General features: G+C 45.1%; 1 protein-coding gene across 2 annotated transcripts in view; it reads right to left on the bottom strand.

Annotated features, from left to right (window-relative positions):
- The window catches only part of BEND3 (BEN domain containing 3), a 52,943-nt gene that overhangs the window by 31,076 nt on the left and 2,457 nt on the right, over positions 1 to 19,410 (bottom strand). The window contains exons 2-3 of one of the 2 annotated variants that reach the window (XM_015472811.3): positions 14,196 to 14,253; positions 1,629 to 12,017 (exon numbers count right to left, since the gene is read on the bottom strand). In XM_015472811.3, the coding sequence (XP_015328297.2) occupies positions 1,629 to 2,041 (413 nt within the window). In that variant the 5' untranslated portion in view covers positions 2,042 to 12,017; positions 14,196 to 14,253. Of the gene's footprint in view, positions 1 to 1,628; positions 12,018 to 14,195; positions 14,254 to 19,410 lie in introns of those variants that run through there. The other variant, XM_024996649.2, reaches the window with a different exon arrangement.

Below are 19,410 nucleotides of genomic sequence, written 5' to 3'. Positions count from 1 at the left end.
AATATCTACGTTCAGTTGTGGAGTTGTTATGTGATGGATATTTTAAAGGCTCTGGTTTTTCCATAAATTTATTTCAAGGGCCATGAGCATGCCAGCCAGCCCACTAATAGGAACAGGATACACTGGTCCTCTTTCTCCTGGAATCCAAGAGGTTCTCCGTATTCATTTAGCAAAACTTTACTGAGCACCTACTAAGTTATCAGATCCTGGGTTAGTGGCTGGGGATGTAAAACTGTTAAGATATAAAATCTCACGCAACCTCAGTACTGAGGTAAGGGACATGAAACTGGAAACTAAGGATGGATGGTTTAAAAGGAGGGTGGGGGAGGAAAGAAAAACCAAAGGGGGTGGGACTGGGAGTGTGCATAACAACAACAAAAAAAACCCCTCCACAGTGTCAATCCTTCTGGGACAACAGGAGCCAGCCTCAGCCCGAGAATTCACTTCCTTGCCTCAGTTTCCCACAGCCTCAGCTTCAGGGCATTCCACGTGTTGCCCCGTGGCACGGGGAACAGTTAATAAGTTACAAAAGTTACGTTAAGAAGGTGAACTTGAACGTTTCCGACGCTGAAGCGCACAGCCCTCTTCCGCACATCCTCTCCCAGTTGGCATTTGAGTGTAAAATTCTTCCAGACAGGCCACCTGAGCACTCAAATTCCTTTACCTCTGCAAAAAACCTTGGGAAAAAAACGTTTCGGCACGCAAGGCCCTGACGAGCACTGCAGCACAACTCACGGGCGCAGCGTGCACAAAGTCTGCGTGGGAATCACGTTTACAAGAAAGAGGGAGGGGGCGGTCACGAGGGGCGGCGGGCGCCAGGGCTCCGGTTCCGCGGCCGGCCGGGAAGGCCTCGCGCCAGCCGGGCGCACGCCCAAGGCGCCGGGCCCGCCTCCAGCTCCCGGGCAGCGGGAACCGCGAACCGCGCCGTGGACGGCCCGGGAGGGAGCGCTGCGCCCCCTGGCGGCGGGGCCCGTCCCTGTCCGCTGCCGGCCGCCGGCCGTCGCCGCCGCGGGCCTGCCTCGCTCCATTTGCTGACTCCGGAGGCAGCGTCCCTCCGAGCGGCGGCTTCTCGGGCCTCCCGCTCCCTGCTCCGTATCTTCCTCCTGTCCCCGCCCCCTACTCCTGCTCTGACACCCCTCTTCTGCACGCCGAGCCCGTTCCCAGCAGCAGCCCGGCGGAGCGCGGACACCGAGTCCGCCGCTGGCTTCGCAGAGCCTTCCGGCGGCCCCGGCCGCTCCATCGCGGCGCCCGGCGGGGGTGCGGGGCCGGCGCGCGGCGCGAGTGGGGCGGTGGCGGCGCGGACTGTTCCACTGCGCGTTCCCCCCCGCCCCCGCGCGGCGCGCGTGCTCCCCGGAACGCCATGGAGCCGCCGCGTTCCGAGCGGGCACAAAGGGGCGCGCGGCACAATGGGCGCGGCGAGCCCGTGGGCGCCCGGCGCCCGCTCCGGCGACTCGGCCCTGCGCGGGGGTGGGCGCCCCTCCCGCCGAGCGCTCTCCGGGCAGCCCCCCTACGCGTCCCCTCCCTTGCTCCCGCCCCCCACCCCGGCATGGATGTTGCAGCCACTAGCCCGTCCGTCTGCTCCGGAGCCGCCGCCACCGCGCGGCCGGCTTGAACCGCCCCGCACTTACCTGGGACACGAGTTCTGTACTTTGCAGAGCGGGCCCGCGCCGAGTTGGGGCGCCACGTGGGGGGTAGGGGGAGCGCGGGGCTGGGGAGTGGGGGCCGCGCGCGGAGGGCCAGGCCGGGGCGGCCCGGGGAGTTGCTGGGGGCAGCGGGCGGGCGCCGTGTATTTTCCCCTCTCTTTGTGTGTGTCCGTGCGCTGCGCTCTCGCGTGACGTGACGGGACTCCGTGTGTCATTTCCGCACAAGGACACAGGAGCCCCCGCTGCAGTGGAACCACAACCCCTCCGCCCCCACCCCCAGCCCGCCCCTCCCCCTCAGCGGGGCACACGCGGGACCGGCGGCGGCGCTCGGGCGTGAACGGCCGCGGCAGGGAGCTGGGGCGCGCACTCCGGGGACCCGGGCGGCCCAGCGCGCTCATCCGGTGCCGCGCCGCTCCACGTGGGCCCGCGCCCGCTGCCCGGGGCGGGGGGCGGCGGCCGCGCACCCACGGTGCGCCGGGCCAGCGCTGGCTAACAATGTACCCTGCACATCGTGTGTTCTCCCCCCGCGACTCATTTCTCTAAAACGTGGTTTCTCAGACCCGAGGAGTTTAACCTGAAAAGCCTCTTTTTCTACTTTTTTTTTCCCCCTCCGCGGATCGGCGACTGTGCGGGGCGCCTCCCTCCGCGCCCGCGCCTTTCCCGCATTTTTTGGGATCTCGGCCGTGGCCCTGTACCCCCCGGGCGAGAGTTCCCCCGTCCGATGGGCACAAAGACTTCGGGACGCGGGGACCCTAGTGGCCCCCGCGGAGCCTGCATGGAGTCTGGCGGGCCGCGGGAGACTGACCCCGGCGCTGGGAAACACTGGCTCTGGCCACTCCCCCAGTAGGGTGGCCGCCCTCTCTTGTAAGTCTAAGAGCTAAAATCTGCCTTCTACTTGTAACCCGAAGTTTTGAGGTTTGAGGCTGCGGAGTCTGAGATTCATAAGTGCGCGGGCTCACAGACCCACATGCCACAGACAAACCCACGGGATAGCTGCGCCGAGCGCTTAAAATAGAAAAACACGAGTCACCAACTCAATAAAGGCTCATTCTTTCTACTCCTGACTCCCGGACTGGAGATTCCAAGTTGATAAATAACGAAACCTACCCCTCGGGTATTTTCTCCAGTCTCAATGACTTCAAGGGGTGTGGTGTGTGAGGGTCAGGGAAGCCCAACCCAACAGTTAAGCCACGTTTATATTTAAGGCAAACAATGAGAATGTAAAATTTAAAAAATCCTTTAATTTGCGGGTCGAAGAAAGTATAAAAAGAAAAATGCAAATGATCCCATCTGCTGCTCACAGCTGACTGGCTGCAAGGGGGGACCATGTGGCCCGGCCCTGCGCGGTCAGTGAATTGGTAGAATAGATTTTAAAAAGAAGGCATATGCTGGCTCCTTGCTGCCCGGGCGCGGGGAGGGTTTGAATTAACGTATAGTTTTGCATTACGTATCCTCTTCCAGACCGCTCCAACTGGGAATTTAGCAATTATGCAAGTTCTTCCCCTTTGGGTTTGAAATCTATAGGCAAGTGGTTATCTAAGACCTTTGAGTTTCTACATGGAACATTCTCGAACTGATTTTGAAAAGTCAGTACTAATTGCTATGCAAAATTAGCAAGCAGCAGGGAGAACCTAGCCCTGCGTCCGGGGGGTATTTTATAAAAGAATCCATACGTGCTCAGTGTCATTCAAAAGAGGATGATGAAAAGAATGGGGCCGAGATAGCAGCCCTTCAAATTCAAAAGACTTGAGTCGCCCTATCTACATTTAAAATAGGGCGGAGGGAGAAAGGGAGGAGGACCGCTTGGGGCAGAATGGTTAATTTATACATTCCCTGAAGACAGAATGGAGGCACTTCTATTTCTGCCGGGAACTTGACTTTTAACATTCGCACATTAAATAACATGTCTGATATAGTACATCGCTTGACTTAGTTAACATATAGCAGTTTTAGTTTCACCTTCAATTTAATGTGACAGTTTGAATTTAAAAAGTATAAGTTGCATTTCATTAATTCAGTTTTCTAGGGTTTCCCAGTGGAAGAGTTAGGAAGAATTAAGAGAAGCATTTAAGCTCACTTTGCATTTTTAAACCACTTTACTTAGTGCTTTAAAAATGTAAAATGACCTTCTTACGTTTTTACAAAGGGGACTAGATGAAATGTGTTATAGGATATATCTATAGCCAATTATTAACAGGTATTGGAGGAAAAATTAAATAATACATCAGTGGAAATAAAATAATTAAAAATGAACATTTCCCTGTTCACATTGTTCAGAACCAGAAGTTTTGTGAAATAACAATAATTCTATAGCATCTAAAACAAGCAGCGTGCTTAACTGATACAAACTGACTTTTCAAAACAATCTCTCAGGAAACTACAAAGTGACCTTGAGTATTATTGTAAATTATGTATCTTAATTTGCAGAACTGGATGAACATTGCTACTTAAAGTAAGCTATTCCAAATGAGTTGTTAGCAAAAATGGAAGTTACTGCAATGTGGGAAAGGAAAACGACCTACCTTCAAATGGTTTTGTATGTTTATATGAATTTCTTTTTTTTTTTTAATAAGGAGAAAAAGCAGGACAAAAGATTTTTTTAAAAAGGTAAAAACATGCATTGGAGTTGTCATGTTCCAGTTGTACCTTAGAGTCTTTGAAAAACAATATTTTTGAAAGTGCTATTGGATAAATGTAATGCCTTATGAAAAAATATGAATAAACATGGAGTAAGATGGGGAGAAGGGCTTCCCTGGTGGCTCAGTAGTAAAGAATCCTCCTGCCATTGCAGGAGATACAGGAAATGCGGGTTCGATCCCTGAGTCGGGATTATCCCCTGGAGAAGGAAATGGCAACCCACTCTGGTATTCTTGCCTGGGAAATCCCATGGACAGAGGAGCCTGGTGGGCTATAGTCCATGGAGTCAAATAAAAGTCAGACATGATTTGGAGACTAAACAAGAACATGAGGAGAGGAATGAAGTTTTAAAAAGCACAATTCTTGCCTGAGGTAATCTTAAGAAGTCAGCAGGAGTGACTGCTAATGATTCATAAGAATATGTATAAAGACCTGAAAAAAATAAAAACCTTAGATTTAGAGGTCTGCTTGATTGGAAATTTCTTCATTAGAAATGCATTTTTCAAGATTTCAAATTAGAGCTGCTACAATTGATCTAATGAATTCATTTCCAATTTTACCTGAGTAAAAGGCAGCAGGGAGTAAATTTGGCCATACAAAGGACTCACATAAAACACTAAATGTAAAAACTCTAAATTATCCAGCATTTAATGAAGAGTGGGATATCTTTAATATCAATCAATGTATATAATAAAGAGTGGCAGATAGACATCAGGTTTCACATATCCTTTAGCTGTTGTTCTAAAGTTTTTGATCATCATAAAATGTACTTATAGCTGCCTCAACAGTATTTATAGGACTTTGTATCCCTCAGTAGTTAAGTCTTAAAACAATGCAACAGATTTCACTGTTACTTGTAGACATTTCCACTTTACTACTTGCCTGCTGGATGTATAATTTTGCCAAGCCTTCAACTTCAAACAGAAGTAGCTGGCAGATCCAGATTCCGTGAATACTCACAAATGAAGTAAGAGGGAAAAAGAGGAGGAGCAGAGAAGCTTGTATTAACTTTATTAAATAGAACCTACTGAAAGACATCTCGCTGAGTAACTTGCAAAACTGACTTTTGTTTGTGAAGGTGGGCTCAAGGGCTTCAGTTTAACCCTTTGTGTGCTGGGAATGGGGTGTGAGGGTAACCAACCCCACCTTTAGTGGAATCTGGAGCAGGTAAATGACACACCATGATCCAGTGTGGGAAAGAAAAAAAAAAAGAGGTGTTGCATGAAAAGTTGCAGAGAATTTGTGCTGGGCAGTTTTCCTTATGTATAGAAGAACTATTGAATAATTTATAGTACCTTGAGATTTTAAGCACCCAGCATAACCATTAAGATATGATTTTAGTAGAATATCTGGCTTGCACAGTAGGGAGTCTGCAAAAGGAAATCTTAAGGAGAGCGAAAACTGCTGCAATCCCAGTCTCAATTTCAAGCCCTTGAGAAAAAAAATGCCAGTCTGAACGATAGCTCATTCTGAACCCAGAGTGCTAGCTGGAGGCGCTGCAGCCACCAGGGCCCAAAGCCCAGAGGGGTGCCCAAGGGCCTGCAGTCGGAGGAGTTCCCCACACAGATCACACAGCAAAGCGACAGGCAGGAAGCAGGGAGCGAGGGGAGGCTGGTTTCCCAGCCAATCAGAGTACACTAACAAAGAAAAAAAAAAAGGAGGTATACACTCCTCTAGTAATTGGCTGGTTTTTAAGAAACTATTTCTTGCTTTGGGCCAAAAGACTCTAAATGAAATGCTCTCCATACATATATATACATTTTTAAAGTCTTATTGGACTTGCCTGAAATCTCCTCTGTAAAATTAAATACCTTGTAGAAATGAACTTGAGATCCAGTGATTCTACTTCTAGGAATCCATCCTAACTCAACCAAGGCTACAACTACAAACAAATGTTGTATGTTCACTGCAACATTGCAAGCAAATGTTGGATGTTCATTGCAGGATCATTCATAACAGAAAAATTGGGAGACAACTTGGAAAATAGTCAAAATGATGACACATGCTATGGCACACTATCTCAGCTTTAGAAAGAGGAAGGTAATCTTTTTTTATGGGTACAGAAAGTGTCTATGACATATTGAGTAGAAAGAAAATTACAGATCTCTATGTAGTGTAAACCCACTTTTGTAAAAAAAAAAAAAAAAGAGAAAGAAAGGAAAACATGTATGTACCTATATCTGGGTGTGAATAGAAAAGGTCTGGAAAGCACAGGGGTAACAGTGGTTACCCTGGAGGTAATTAATGGTAGAAAGAAGGAACTTACTAGTCCTTTTTCATGTTCAACCTTTGTGAAATATTTGATTTCCTTGTTGTCCCCCAACAATGAGCATCTATTGCTTTTGTAACCCTTTCCCCCCACACACCAAAAAAGAGTTGTCACCTTGGCCTAAGGAACAAGTCACCCTGGAGTAGCTAAAAGTCATGCAGGGTTTCACTGGTGGCTCAGCGGTAAAGAATCTGCCTGCCAATGTAGGAGAGATGGGTTCTGTCCCTAATTCAGAAAGATCTCACATGCTGCGGAACAACTAAGCCTGTGTGCCACAGCTACTGCGTCTGTGCTCCAGAGCCCATGAGTCACAACTACTGAGCCCAGTATCCTCCAGCCCATGCTCAGCAACAAGAGAAGCTACTGTACTGAGAAGCCTGTGCACCACAACTGGAGAGTAACCCCCCAATTGCTGCAACTAGAGAAAAGCCTGTGCAGCAAAGAAGACCCAGCATAGCCAAAAACAAACAAATAAATATATAAATAATTTTTTTTTAAAGTCATGCAACTTTGGTGTGAGTGCCTGACTTGACACCTGTCACCTGACTCCCCTTCATCAATCTATTGTTTTGCCTTTAAAAAAAAGAGAGTTAGAAGAAATCTCAGTAATAATGCTCCCAAAGTAAATATAATATTTGGCTACAGAATCCACAGCTCCTTTTCCACAAACTTCTGAAATGTCAGCACAGTATTTTAGTGTCTAAGGATTTCACTATAATCATGGCACATTAGGGCCTGAGAAATAATAGATGCCAACAGCCTGGTTTTACCAATAAGGAAACCAAGGCAAAAAGAAAAGGTAGCTTGCCCAAGGCACACTGGCCTTTGGAACAATGTTTTGGGGTTCCTTTTGGTATGTCACGCCTACCAAAGGCCAAACAGGTTTCAAAATAAATCAGAGTCCACCAAAGAGGAAAATTTACAAGGTTAGGGTTTCACACAGTTGTATTCACGAACGTGGTAGCTCACCTCCGGCCTCGACCTTCACTCCTCAGCAGCTTAGCTCTCTTCCTCAAGAGGCCTCGTGGGTCCAGCCTGGGGTGGAGGTCCCTGCTCTGAATCTCCCTGTCATAGAGGCTATTACGGACTTAACTGTGCCACCTCCCATCCCGGTACCTAGTCCCCCCAGGGGTTGGAGTCCTAACCCCCGGTGTAGCTCAGAATGTGGCTGCATTTGTATACAGAGCCTTTAAAGAGGTGGTTAAGGTTAGGTGAGGTTGTATGAGTGGGCCTCAAGCTCATGTGACTAGTATCCTTATACAAAGAGGGATGTGCCTACACAGAGAAAAGCCCATGTCAGGACATTTAGGTGGCTGTCTGTAGGCCAGGAAGACAGCCTCAGGAGAGCCCTGCCGGCAGCTTGATCTTAGACTTCCAGTCTCCAGAGTGAGAAAATAGATTTCTGTTGTTTAAGCCCCTCAGTCCATGGTATTTTGTTATGGCAGCCTGAGCTGACTGGCACAGAGACCCTGTTCACATGAAGCTATAATGGACTTTCTGTCTGTCTCTTCAAGTAGAATGTAAACTTTTGGAGGGCAAGACCATGATCCTACACTATCTCCAAGTACCTGGCTCTGTGCCTGAGACATAATCAATTCTCAACAAACGGTTGTTGGAAGAATAAGTGAATTGTTGTTAGATATCATATGTCCCATTTCTCTTCCCCTTTCTATAGATGAAGAAACAAATGGTTGAAGGCTTGGAGCAGGACAGCTCCTAGTCTGTGTGAATGGTGCCTCCTGGAATGGCCCCTATACCACCTATGTGTTATATGGGAAGAGCCCAAAGACAGGCGGCTGAGTCCTGGCAGGATCTGGGCCACATGTCAGAACCCCCTCACCTCCCAGTTGAGGACTTCATCCACCATTCTATACCCACTCTGGAATAATATCACACAGGTATAAAGTTCTTTCCATAGCTGTCTTAGTCTCCTCAGGCTGCCATAATAAAATACCATACCCTGGGTGCCTTAAATATAATAAGTTTATTTTTTCACAGTTCTGGAGGCCTGAAGTCTGAGATCAGGGTGCTGGCATGATGGGTTCTGGTGAGAGCTGTCTTCCTGGTTTGCAAATGGTCACCTTCTTGCTGTGTCTTTACATGGTGGATAGAGAGCAAGCTCCGTCCCTGGTATCTCTTCTTGTTATACATGCTCAGTCACTTCAGTCGTGTCTGACTCTCTGTGACCCTGTGGGCCATAGCTGGCCAGGCTCCTCTGTCTGTGGGATTCTTCAGGTGAGAATACTGGAGTGAGTTGCCATGCCCTCCTCCAGGGAATCTTCTTGACCCAGGGATCGAACCTGCATCTCTTATGTCTCCTGCATTGGCAGGCAGCTTCTTCTTATTAGGCCACTAATCCCATCATGAGGGCCCCACTCTCATAACATCATCTAACCCTAAATACCTCCTAGTCGCTCCATCTCCAAATACCATTATATCAGCAGTTAGGGCTTCAGCATATGAATTTGTGAAGGACACAAACATTTAATCTATAATAATAGTGTTTTCACATGTTGTCCTTCTGTTTGCTCTTGATCACAGACCTGAGAGAGATGAGTAGCCATACTACCTCCCCACACCAACCCACCTCATTTTTAAACAAGTGGGGAAAAAATAAAGCCCAGAGAGATGACATGGCTTGTAATTCATTCTTTCATTTAACAAATAATTATCTCAAGCTAATATGTACCAGACTTGAGATGCATGACTGGCAATTGGCATGACTTACACTATATCCTGAGGACTTCCCTGATGGCTCAGACGGTAAAGCGTCTGTCTACAATGCGGGAGACCTGGGTTCAATCCCTGGGTCGGGAAGATCCCCTGGAGAAGGAAATGGCAATCCACTCCTGTACTATTGCCTGGAAAATCCCACGGACAGAGGAGCCTGGTAGGCTACAGTCCATGGGGTCGCAAAGAGTCAGACACGACTAAGCGACTTCACTTTCCTTTATACTATATCCTAAGTACTAATTCTTCTACTGTTTCCCAATTAAGTCTGGTTATTTCCCAGTTTAGTTCTTTGCAACATCAGCAGTACTGACCAGAATAGAATTTAATCTTTTCTTTTCAGAAAATTCCATCCTACTCTAAGACACAAGGGAGTCCTTAGGCACACCTTCCTGCTTAGGCTGGGCATTTCTATCTTCTTTGCCTTTGCTTGTGATGCTTCTACACTGCTCCTGTGAACTCCTATTCATCCTTTGAAGCCCAGCCAAATGTCTACACTGTTGTGGGGTTTTCACCATCCCTCTCCCACAGGCAGGCCTGTACTCCCAGTGTTCTAGTTACTCTTCTACTGTAGACGACCCCTATTTCAGCCTAACTGGTATTACTTGACTGTACTGTTTATTTGTGTTTTCCATGATGCTCTTGTACTGGACTCCACAGAGCCTCAACATCATCCCTCCTGTTGCCTTCTGCAGTATCTCAAGTGGCTCCCCCCTGCTGTGACTGATGCATGCACTGGACACTCCAGCTGGTTGGACTGAGGGCTGAAGCTTGAAATATGAGTAGTTGCTCAAGGCTGCATGTGGATGATGCCAGACTTCCCAGTGGCTGGGTACCAGCCCTGCTCAGCAGGTCTCTGAAATGGACAATGACAAACCCACACAACAGAATCTTCTTTTTTAAAGTGTGTACACCTTGGGTGATAGTTTTCTTTCCTGGGGGTGCCATCATAAAATAATACAAACTGGATGGGTTAGATCATCAGAAATTTATTGTCTCAATGGTTCTGGAGGATCAGTTCAGTTCAGTCACTCAGTTGTGTCCGACTCTTAGAGACCCCAAGGACGACAGCACTCCAGGCTTCCCTGTCCATCACCAATTCCCGGAGCCTACTCAAACTCATGTCCATCGCATCAGTGATGCAATCCAACCATCTTGTCCACCGCCATCCCCTTTTCCTCCTGCCTTCAGTCTTTCCCAGCATCAGGGTCTTTTCAAATGAGTCAGTTCTTCACATCAGGTGGCCAAAGTATTGGAGTTTCAGCTTCAGCATCAGTCCTTCCAGTGAATATTCAGGACTGATTTCCTTTAGGATGGACTGGTTGGATCTCCTTGCAGTCCAAGGGACTCTCAAGAGTTCTCTCCAACACTACAGTTCAAAAGCATCAATTCTTCGGGGCTCAGCTTTTTTATAATCCAACTCTCACATCCATACATGACTACTGGAAAAACCATAGCTTTGACTAGACAGATCTTTGCTGGTAAAGTAATGTCTCTGCTTTATAATATGCTGTCTAGGTTGGTCATAGCTTTTCTTCCAAGGTGTAAGCGTCTTTTAATTTCACAGCTCCAGTCACCATCTACAGTGATTTTGGAGCCCCCCAAAATAAAGTCTGTCACTGTTTCCACTGTTTCCCCATCTATTTCCCATGAAATGATGGGACTGGATGCCATGATCTTCGTTTTCTGAATGTTGAGCTTTAAGCCAACTTTTTCACTCTCTTCTTTCACTTTCAACAAGAGGCTCTTTAGCTCTTCTTCACTTTGTGCCATAACCATGGTGTCACCTGCGTATCTGAGGTTATTGATATTTCTCCTAGCAATCTTGATCCCAGCTTGTGCTCTATCCAGCCCGGGATTTTGCATGATGTACTCTGCATATAAGTTAAATAAGCAGGGTGATAATATACAGCCTTGATGTACTCCTTTCCCTATTTGGAGCCAGGCTGTTGTTCCATGTCCATTTCTAACTGTTGCTTCCTGACCTGCAATACAGATTTCTCAGGAGGCAGGTCAGGTGGTCTGGTATTCCCATCTCTTTCAGAATTTTCCACAGTTTGTTGTGATCCACACAGTCAAAGGCTTGGCATAGTCAATAAAGCAGATTTTTTCTGGAACTCTCTTGCTTTTTCGATGATCCAGCGAATGTTGGCAATTTGATCTGTGGTTCCTCTGCCTTTTCTGAATCCAGCTTGGTTCATGTACTGTTCATGTACGGTTCATGTACTGTTGAAGCCTGGCTTGGAGAATTTTGAGCATTACTTTGCTAGCATGTGAGATGAGTGCAAATGTGCAATAGTTTGAACATTCTTTAGTATTGCCATTCTTTGGGATTGGAATGAAAACTGACCTTTTCCAGTCCTGTGGCCACTGCTGAGTTTTCCAGATTTGCTGGCATATTGAATGCAGCACTTTCACAGCATCATCTTTTAGGATTTGAAATAGCTCAACTGGAATTCCATCACCTCCACTAGCTTTGTTCATAGTGATGCTTCCTCAGGCCCACTTGACTTCGCATTCCAGGGTGTCTGATGACACCATTGTGGTTATCTGGAGGATAGGAGTCCCATATCAAGAGCTGGATAGGCTCTGTCTGAGGGCTATGCAGAGGCTCTGTTCCAGGGCTCTCTCCTTGCTTCTGGGGGCCTCAGAAGTTTCTTGGTTCTTAGATGATATTCTCCATGGATCTTCCCATCCTTTTCCTCCAGTACATATCTGTCTCTGTGTCTAAATTTCTCCTTTTTAGAAGGACAAAGTCATACTGGATTAGGGACCCCCCACAAATAACCTCATCTTAACTTGAGTATCTGCAAGGACTCTACTTCCAAGTGGACCCTATTTCACAGACAATGGGGGTAAGGAGTTCAACATCATCTTGAGGACACAGTATAACTCATAACAGTGGGGAAAAAGGACTAAGCTCACTTGGACTCAGTCCTAACATCCCAGAAGCACTGGGTCCCAGAGTGAATATCTGCTGACAGGGTGGCTTTCTCTGCTACACCACAACTCCAAGGATCACTGCTAACATCTCTGTCACTGCATGAATATGCTTTCCCTTTTCTTTCTAAAGAATGTGCCTAATTTAATTTTGCTACTCCTTGGGGACTTGGCCCTTTGCATTCACATTTCCATGCCTCCAGCCCTACTGCTGCCCTGCAGGTAGCAGGTGCTGATAAATGCTGTCATATTTGATGGTGACATCAAGGTGATGTTGGCTGCAGAGTGCAGGGCTCATGAAGTCAGACAGACCCCTGGATTTGAATTCAGGCTCCCACATGTACTAAGTGTGGGATTTTGGACGCTGCTTAAGCTTTTAGCATCCATTTCCTTTGTCAAGGCATGGGGCACCATGCAGGATGGTTTTAAATGAGGCAGGCAGCTATGGGGAGCACCGCAGAGCGGTTGGCAGAAGCTAAGTTCAATAAAGGATAGTTATTTTTATTGGTTATAAATGGGGTGAGCAAACTGTTGAAATAACTAGCCTGGGCACATAACAGTTAAGGTTTTGAAAAACACATTTCTAGTTTAGCAGCAAAAGCACAAAGGTTCATATGATGGTCCTAAATGCTGTCTGGAAGACACCACTTTAAATTCAAATTCCACCCAGGAAAGGGAAAAAGACATCATCATGTAATTCTAAAACATGTGATGCCCCCAACCCTCATGTCCTTTCTCCTTACCCCTCTCATAAGGAAAAGACAGTGTCTCTGCTGTCTTTCTCTAGGACAGGCCCCGGTCACCTCTGCCATGAGTGCATGTTGGTGCCATCAGAGCCCTGAGCTAAGTAACCAATCAGCCAGAAAGAAAAGGTGCTGCATGCAAATCTCAGTCCGTACACTTGCATCTGTGAAATAACGATTTTTCTAATTTACTTTCTGTCTTGAGCCCTGTCCTTTTGGAGTCCTCCCTACTCCCACCAGAAGCTTCCAGCGGCCTCTGGCCTCCAGGCATCTGCCCACATGGGTTCTGGCTGAGACGTCCATCATTCTGCATGCTGTACCCTGCAGGCAGTGGCTCTGCCATGCCCAACCAGGGACGCGGTCATCTCTTTGCAAGGCTGCCTGGAACGCGGAAGCCATGATCCAAATGCCTACAGGGACCAGGCTGGGAGAGCTCGTGAGTGAAGCGTGCAGCTTGCCTATCAGACACATAAGAACATCTTCCCTTCCATGGAGGAGTGCACCGGCTCCTCTTTCTTTCCTGAGCCATCTTTAGTTTATGTTTCATTTCTTCATTTACGGAAAAAATCTGGGGTAAAGAGGACCATTTTCTATTGCCGGGAACAGTGCCAGTGTCACGATGAGTGACAACTAACCCCTGGCATCAGTGTAGCAATGACTTCCAGGGATTCTGGCAAACTAGAGCATTTATTCCTTATCTAAGGCAGGCAGCCTTGGTGCCATAAGAGACTGAACACAGTGTGGCCAAATCTGCTAATTATTCAAGAGAAGCTCCAACCTGGACTTCTGTGTAAAATTGCCTAGATTTATAATGCTCAGTGACTGAAATTCACATGGTCGAACAAAGTCAGATGTAATGCCTGTAGTTTGCGGTCTCAGCTCCCAGCCACAGCCACAGCTTCTTGGGGGCAGGCCTGCCTCCCAGCCAGACTGCTGGAGAGCCCACCCACACAGCAGCCTGCCCGTCCCCACCACCGTGTCCAGGGTCCTCCTGCTTCTGCCCACGCATTGTGCCTATGGCTCAAATCTTCTCCCTGCTGGGTTTTAAGATTTTAGAAACAAAAGCTTGAGGGCAATTTCAACTTTCTACTCCATCTCGTCCCTTCACCAAGATAATAAACCCAGATGGGAATATCTGCTTGGAGACAGGGAAGGGAAAGGAGGAAATACCAGGAGAATAAAAATATAGATTAGTATCTCAACGATACACTCTTGGCACACATACTTACTGACCATATTTGATCTGAGGTTACTATAAAACAGCTTCAGAATTTCTCTATGTTGCGGACTCCTAGGAAAGAAGCACCAGGAAAATCTTTTAGAAAGGAAATCTCAGTTCAGCCAATTAATCAAAAATTCCGTTTTTTGTTGTTTTTTTTTTTACAGTAAAATAGATGTATCTAACACTGCATGTTCTTAATAATATATTGATAGTATGATGTAACATTTACTTTTATTAGTATATGTCCCGTGTTTTCTTGATTCTGCCATGGGCAATTTCTGATTTCAGTAATAAGGTTTTTGAAAAAAATATGTAATACCTTTGAGGTTTTATGCATTGAGTTAATATTAATAGTAAACACAGTGCTACTTATTACTGAGCCATCATTGGTTTAAAGGACTAATGTTATTACAGGAGTCATTACTGGTGTGAAGGACTAAAGCAATATAACCCTTGTGCTCCGCGAAGATGACAAATTTGGGAGCAGAAAGTTCAGACTCAAATTGCATTTGTTTCATCATTTTCTTGGGTGGAGGGAGAGAGATGCAGGTCTCCCTGTAATACTGATTTGAGTGGTCAGGAATGGGGCAAGAATATTAGAAATATACCAGATGAAAATCCTTCAAATAAATGACCTTATTACCCTCCTGACCTATATAATCAGCATGGAGCAAAGAGAAATGATTGTGCTTTGGAACTCAAGTGTGTGAATTTGAGGAAAGCTACCAGAGGAATCCAATAATCCATATTACTTGCTTCTTCCCCCTGAATGTTTTACACTAGAAATTAGAGAAGTTCTCGGTTACTTGTCTCTAGTAAGGTTACAAACTTTTTTTAAAAAGAAGGTGTTAGGAACAGCAGGTATATCTATGATGGCAGGGAGAAACCCATGTTTGAGGACAAATATGGTGTTTATGTTATGATTCCCTAAGACTCAAACATTTGGTATTTCCTGAATTTTTCTAGAGATACTGAAGTTTTCAAATGGTGTCTATAGTAAAATATATTACATCCAAGTTGATATCTAATGATTTAATATTTAAATATTAAAAAATTAAGACACATAAAAGGTACAGCTTCTATAACCACGCACGTTCTTCATGAGATTCTTGATGCAATCCTGGTTTTCAGTAAGTAAACTTTGTACTTGTGGAAACTGCATTTATTCAGCCTTGACATTAGCAAAGTAAGCAAATTATTTCAGTGCCAAAGAGATGGCTAATCTAGGCTGGGGTGAGTGAATGTGCTTTCCCAATGCCTATATTCCTGGAGAATTTTTGCAGTGACAGAATTTGGCTCATGTCAACTGTAGAGAAAGGTGGGGGAGACCATTTAGTACCTAAATATAGGGCTGGGCACCCATGCAGTTGGCAGGAGGAGGTGAGACTTCTTTGGAAGATGGCCTGGCCGGCTTTAATGTGACAAAGGCTTTCAAAGTTAAACAAATATTTATTGAACACCTACGACTGCAAAGCTTTGAGTTCTTTGGGGAATTAAGAAACAGATAAACAAGGTCCCTGTCCTCAAAGAGATGTCATTCTAGCCCAGGAATCAATCATGAACCCTGAAAACTGATATAACGCAGAAGGCAGCATCACAGGAGAGACCCAGAGTGGGGATGACTGCGGAGTCAGAATAAACCAAGACGCTTCTGTGGAGAAGGGGCTGTCCTGGGAGCCCGCAGGAAGGCTGAGGGATTCTGACCCACAAAGGGCAGGTGAAGGGCATTCTGAGTGGGCAAAACTTCAGGCAGTAGCTACGGCAGGGAACTGCAGATCCTATTTGGAAAACTTTAAACAGCCATTTTGAGTAAAACACAGAGAGCCTTGAAATTAGAGGGTGGGCAGAAGTAACAGGTAAGATCAAAGCGATTGGCAGTGGACAGGTTAAGGCCTTTGCTGGTCTGTGCCACGGTTCTCCCAAGATTTGACACTCAGCTTGGTGTATGACAGTTTCATTGAAGAAACCTGTGACCTCTGGAAGCCATAAGGCAAGAAGACTCTGATCTCAAAATGCTAGTTCTGCCGGTCTCTCAGACTGCTTTGCCCTGACTCTGTTGTAGTGATCCAGGTAACGCAAAAGTGGGAGGATACCCGGAAGGGTGATGGGGACAGAAACTAAAGGTAAGTGATAACTGATCACTACCCGCTCTGTCGTCGCGCCCCTCTATGCAGCTTCCAAAAAGCCTAGGAGGTGTGTTCAGGGGAGACGCCTGAAAATAATGGAGCAGGACAGCATGTTTATACAAGGAAGGGAAAGCTGCTCCTCCACATCGAGAAGTTCAACAAAGAAATAACCGAACTAAGAATTTCTGATCCTACCAGGCAGTAAGAGATCATCCACAAAAGCAGTTATAAATCTAAAATTTCATGGCATTCATGTAATAGGGTTAATATTCTCAGGATGAACTTTTCTACTTTTGCCTGTCTTCCCTTATTTTTGCTGCTTGATATGTTATTGTAGTTTTTTTGGCCACACCATGTGGCCTGTGTATCTTAGCTCCCAGACTACAAGTGACTGAACTTGGGTCCTTGCAGTGAAAGCACTGAGTTCTAACCACTGGACAACCAGGGAATTCCCTTGAATTTCAATTGGTTTCTGTCTAGTAAAAGCTTTTTATAACCAACCAGAAACACTTGTAGTAAAGACGCTAAAATAAAAAATATAGTGTTGCTATGTTGTAAGCATTCAGGGCATCCTGGATAAAACACAGTAAAAACTCATTTTTAAAAAATATATAAACCCCATTATATTAAAATATAATTTTAGATATTCTGCAGAATGGGCAACTGGCCCCCATTTCCTGTCTAGCCTCTACTTGAAAACAAGGCAGGGATAAGGGTCATGAAAGTGAAAGTTGCTCAGTTGTGTCTGATTCTTTGTGACTCCATGGACTATCATCTACCAGGCTTCTCTGTCCACGGAATTCTCCAGACAAGAATCCTGGAGTGGCTAGCCATTCCCTTCTCCAGGGGATCTTCCTGACCCAGGGATCAAACCCGGTCTCCTGCATTGCAGGTGGATTCTTTACAGCCTGAGCCACCAAGGAAGCCCCAAGGGTCAGAGGTGGGGGTTAAAGGTCTATGCTACAGTGGGGAAGGGGATCTTGGAATGGAGGTCAAGGTCATGAAGGTGAAGGAAAGTCATTAGGAAGTTGTTTCAGAAAGAAGGGTGAAGAGTGAGTCTCTAGTCGTCAGTATTCTCCTAGCTGAATTTTTGAATCTGGCCTACAAACTGGTACATCTCTGGGATCACTGATCTTGTCCTGCTGCCTCTGGACTCAGAATTATCCCTACCAATATTTAAGTTGGCTCCAACCACCACCACCAGGTGGCACCAAATCACAGCTGAGTTCGGCATGAATTTAGGTAGGGCAGCTGGCTCCCAAAATTCCTCACCAGCTAGGTCTATATGAGTCATTTGTTTGTTAATCTTAAAAAACAAATTGTGACCTCATATTTCACATGACTGAATTTTTGGATCTCACTTATCCAATTACTAATAATTGAGGAAAGTATTCTTTTTGTAAACTAAATACCAAAGGAGACTAAATTAGACATTGTGCTAATTGCTTTACAGACATTAGCTAGTTTAATTCCTTCAACAAACTATGAGGAATAATATGAAACTGTTTTTAAGAGGCAAAAAGTTCTCATATTCACATTTTTACATAGTTGAATCTAATATTTACTAACCCTTTGGTGCTGAGCTCTATGTATACTTCATAGCTTGAGCTTATTAATTACATGATTCAAAATTTCATTATGTATATTTTATGTCTGCTTGATTTATCAGTTTCTGAAAGACGTGGCTAAAATCTTTTAACTATAATTTGATGTATTCATTTCTCTCTGCTACTTTTTTTCAGTTGTTCCTTTGTGTATTTTGAGGTTGTATTGTTAGGTGCATACATGTTTTTGATGGTTGTATCTTCTTGCTCTATTGTTCCTCTTACCAGCATATGACCTTCTTTGTCCCTTATATATATATTTTTTGCCTTATATCCTATATTGTCAGATACTAATATTCTCTTTATTTTTCCTTTTGGTTCATATTTTCCCCATCTTTTATTTTCAATCTTTCTCTGTCTTTTGTTTTTAAGTTTCTCTTTTAGACAGCTTATTGGATAGTGCTTTTTAACTGAATCTGAGATTCTATTTTTTAGTTGGTGAATTTAATTAATTTATTGTAATTCATTCTAATATAAATACTAATGTATTTATATCCATTCTATATTTTTCACTTTTTACACATTTTATACTTGTTTTCCCTTTTTTGCTTTATTTTTTAAGAATTGAGGTACAAATACATATAAGATTAGTTTCAGGTACAACATAATGATTAGATATTTGTATATACTGAGGGATGATTACCACAATAAATCTAGTTAACATCCATCAGCATATATAGTTACAAATTTTTTTTAGGATTTACTCTCTTGGCAACTTTCAAACGTGCAACACAGTATTTTTAACTATAGGTCACCATGCTATACATTACCTCCCCATGGTTTACTTTATAACTGTAAGTTTGTGTCTTTTGACCACCTTCATTCATTCCCCTCTTCCCTCCATCCCAAATCCTGCTGCTGGCAACCACCAATCTGTTCTCTGAATCTATGAGTTCAGTTTTTTTCAGATTCCATATATTAAGTGGGATCTTACAGGATTTATCTTTCTCTCTTGCTTTCTCCTGGGTGTGTGCGTGCTAAGTTGCTTCAGTGGTGTCTGACTCTTTGAGACCCCATGGACTGTAGCCCGCCAGGCTCCTCTGTCCATTGAATTCTCCAGGCAAGAATACTGGAGTGGGTTGCCTCTTCCTCCTTCAGGGGATCTTCCTGACCCAGGAATCAAACCCACATCTCTTAGGTCTCCTGCATTAGCAGGCAGGTTCTTTACCCCTAGAACCACCTGCTAAGCCCCCCTTCTATTAGGTAGGGTTCTTTTTGTTTGTTTGGCTTAAATGTTGAGCATTCCAGTTTGGCTGGAATCTGTCTTACTTCAAAGTTCATGTTTTGTCTTTTGTACCACACCAAGAATTAGATGTCAATAGAACCTTATAAATTTGTTATCTACCCACTGGATCTAAAACTGGTGTGTGTGTGAAAATTACTTGGAAATTTATGAGAAACACTGACCCTGGACCTCCTCTTTAGATTCAGCTCAGTAGGTCTGGGTAAAGTCCTGATTCTACATCAAGTCCCAGATTTTGATGCAGGTTCACAGA

This window comes from Bos taurus, chromosome 9 (assembly GCF_002263795.3).
Source record: "Bos taurus isolate L1 Dominette 01449 registration number 42190680 breed Hereford chromosome 9, ARS-UCD2.0, whole genome shotgun sequence".
Classification (NCBI taxonomy): domain Eukaryota; kingdom Metazoa; phylum Chordata; class Mammalia; order Artiodactyla; family Bovidae; genus Bos; species Bos taurus.
Note: the sequence above shows the minus strand (reverse complement) of the source record. Positions and strands in the feature narration are given on the sequence as shown.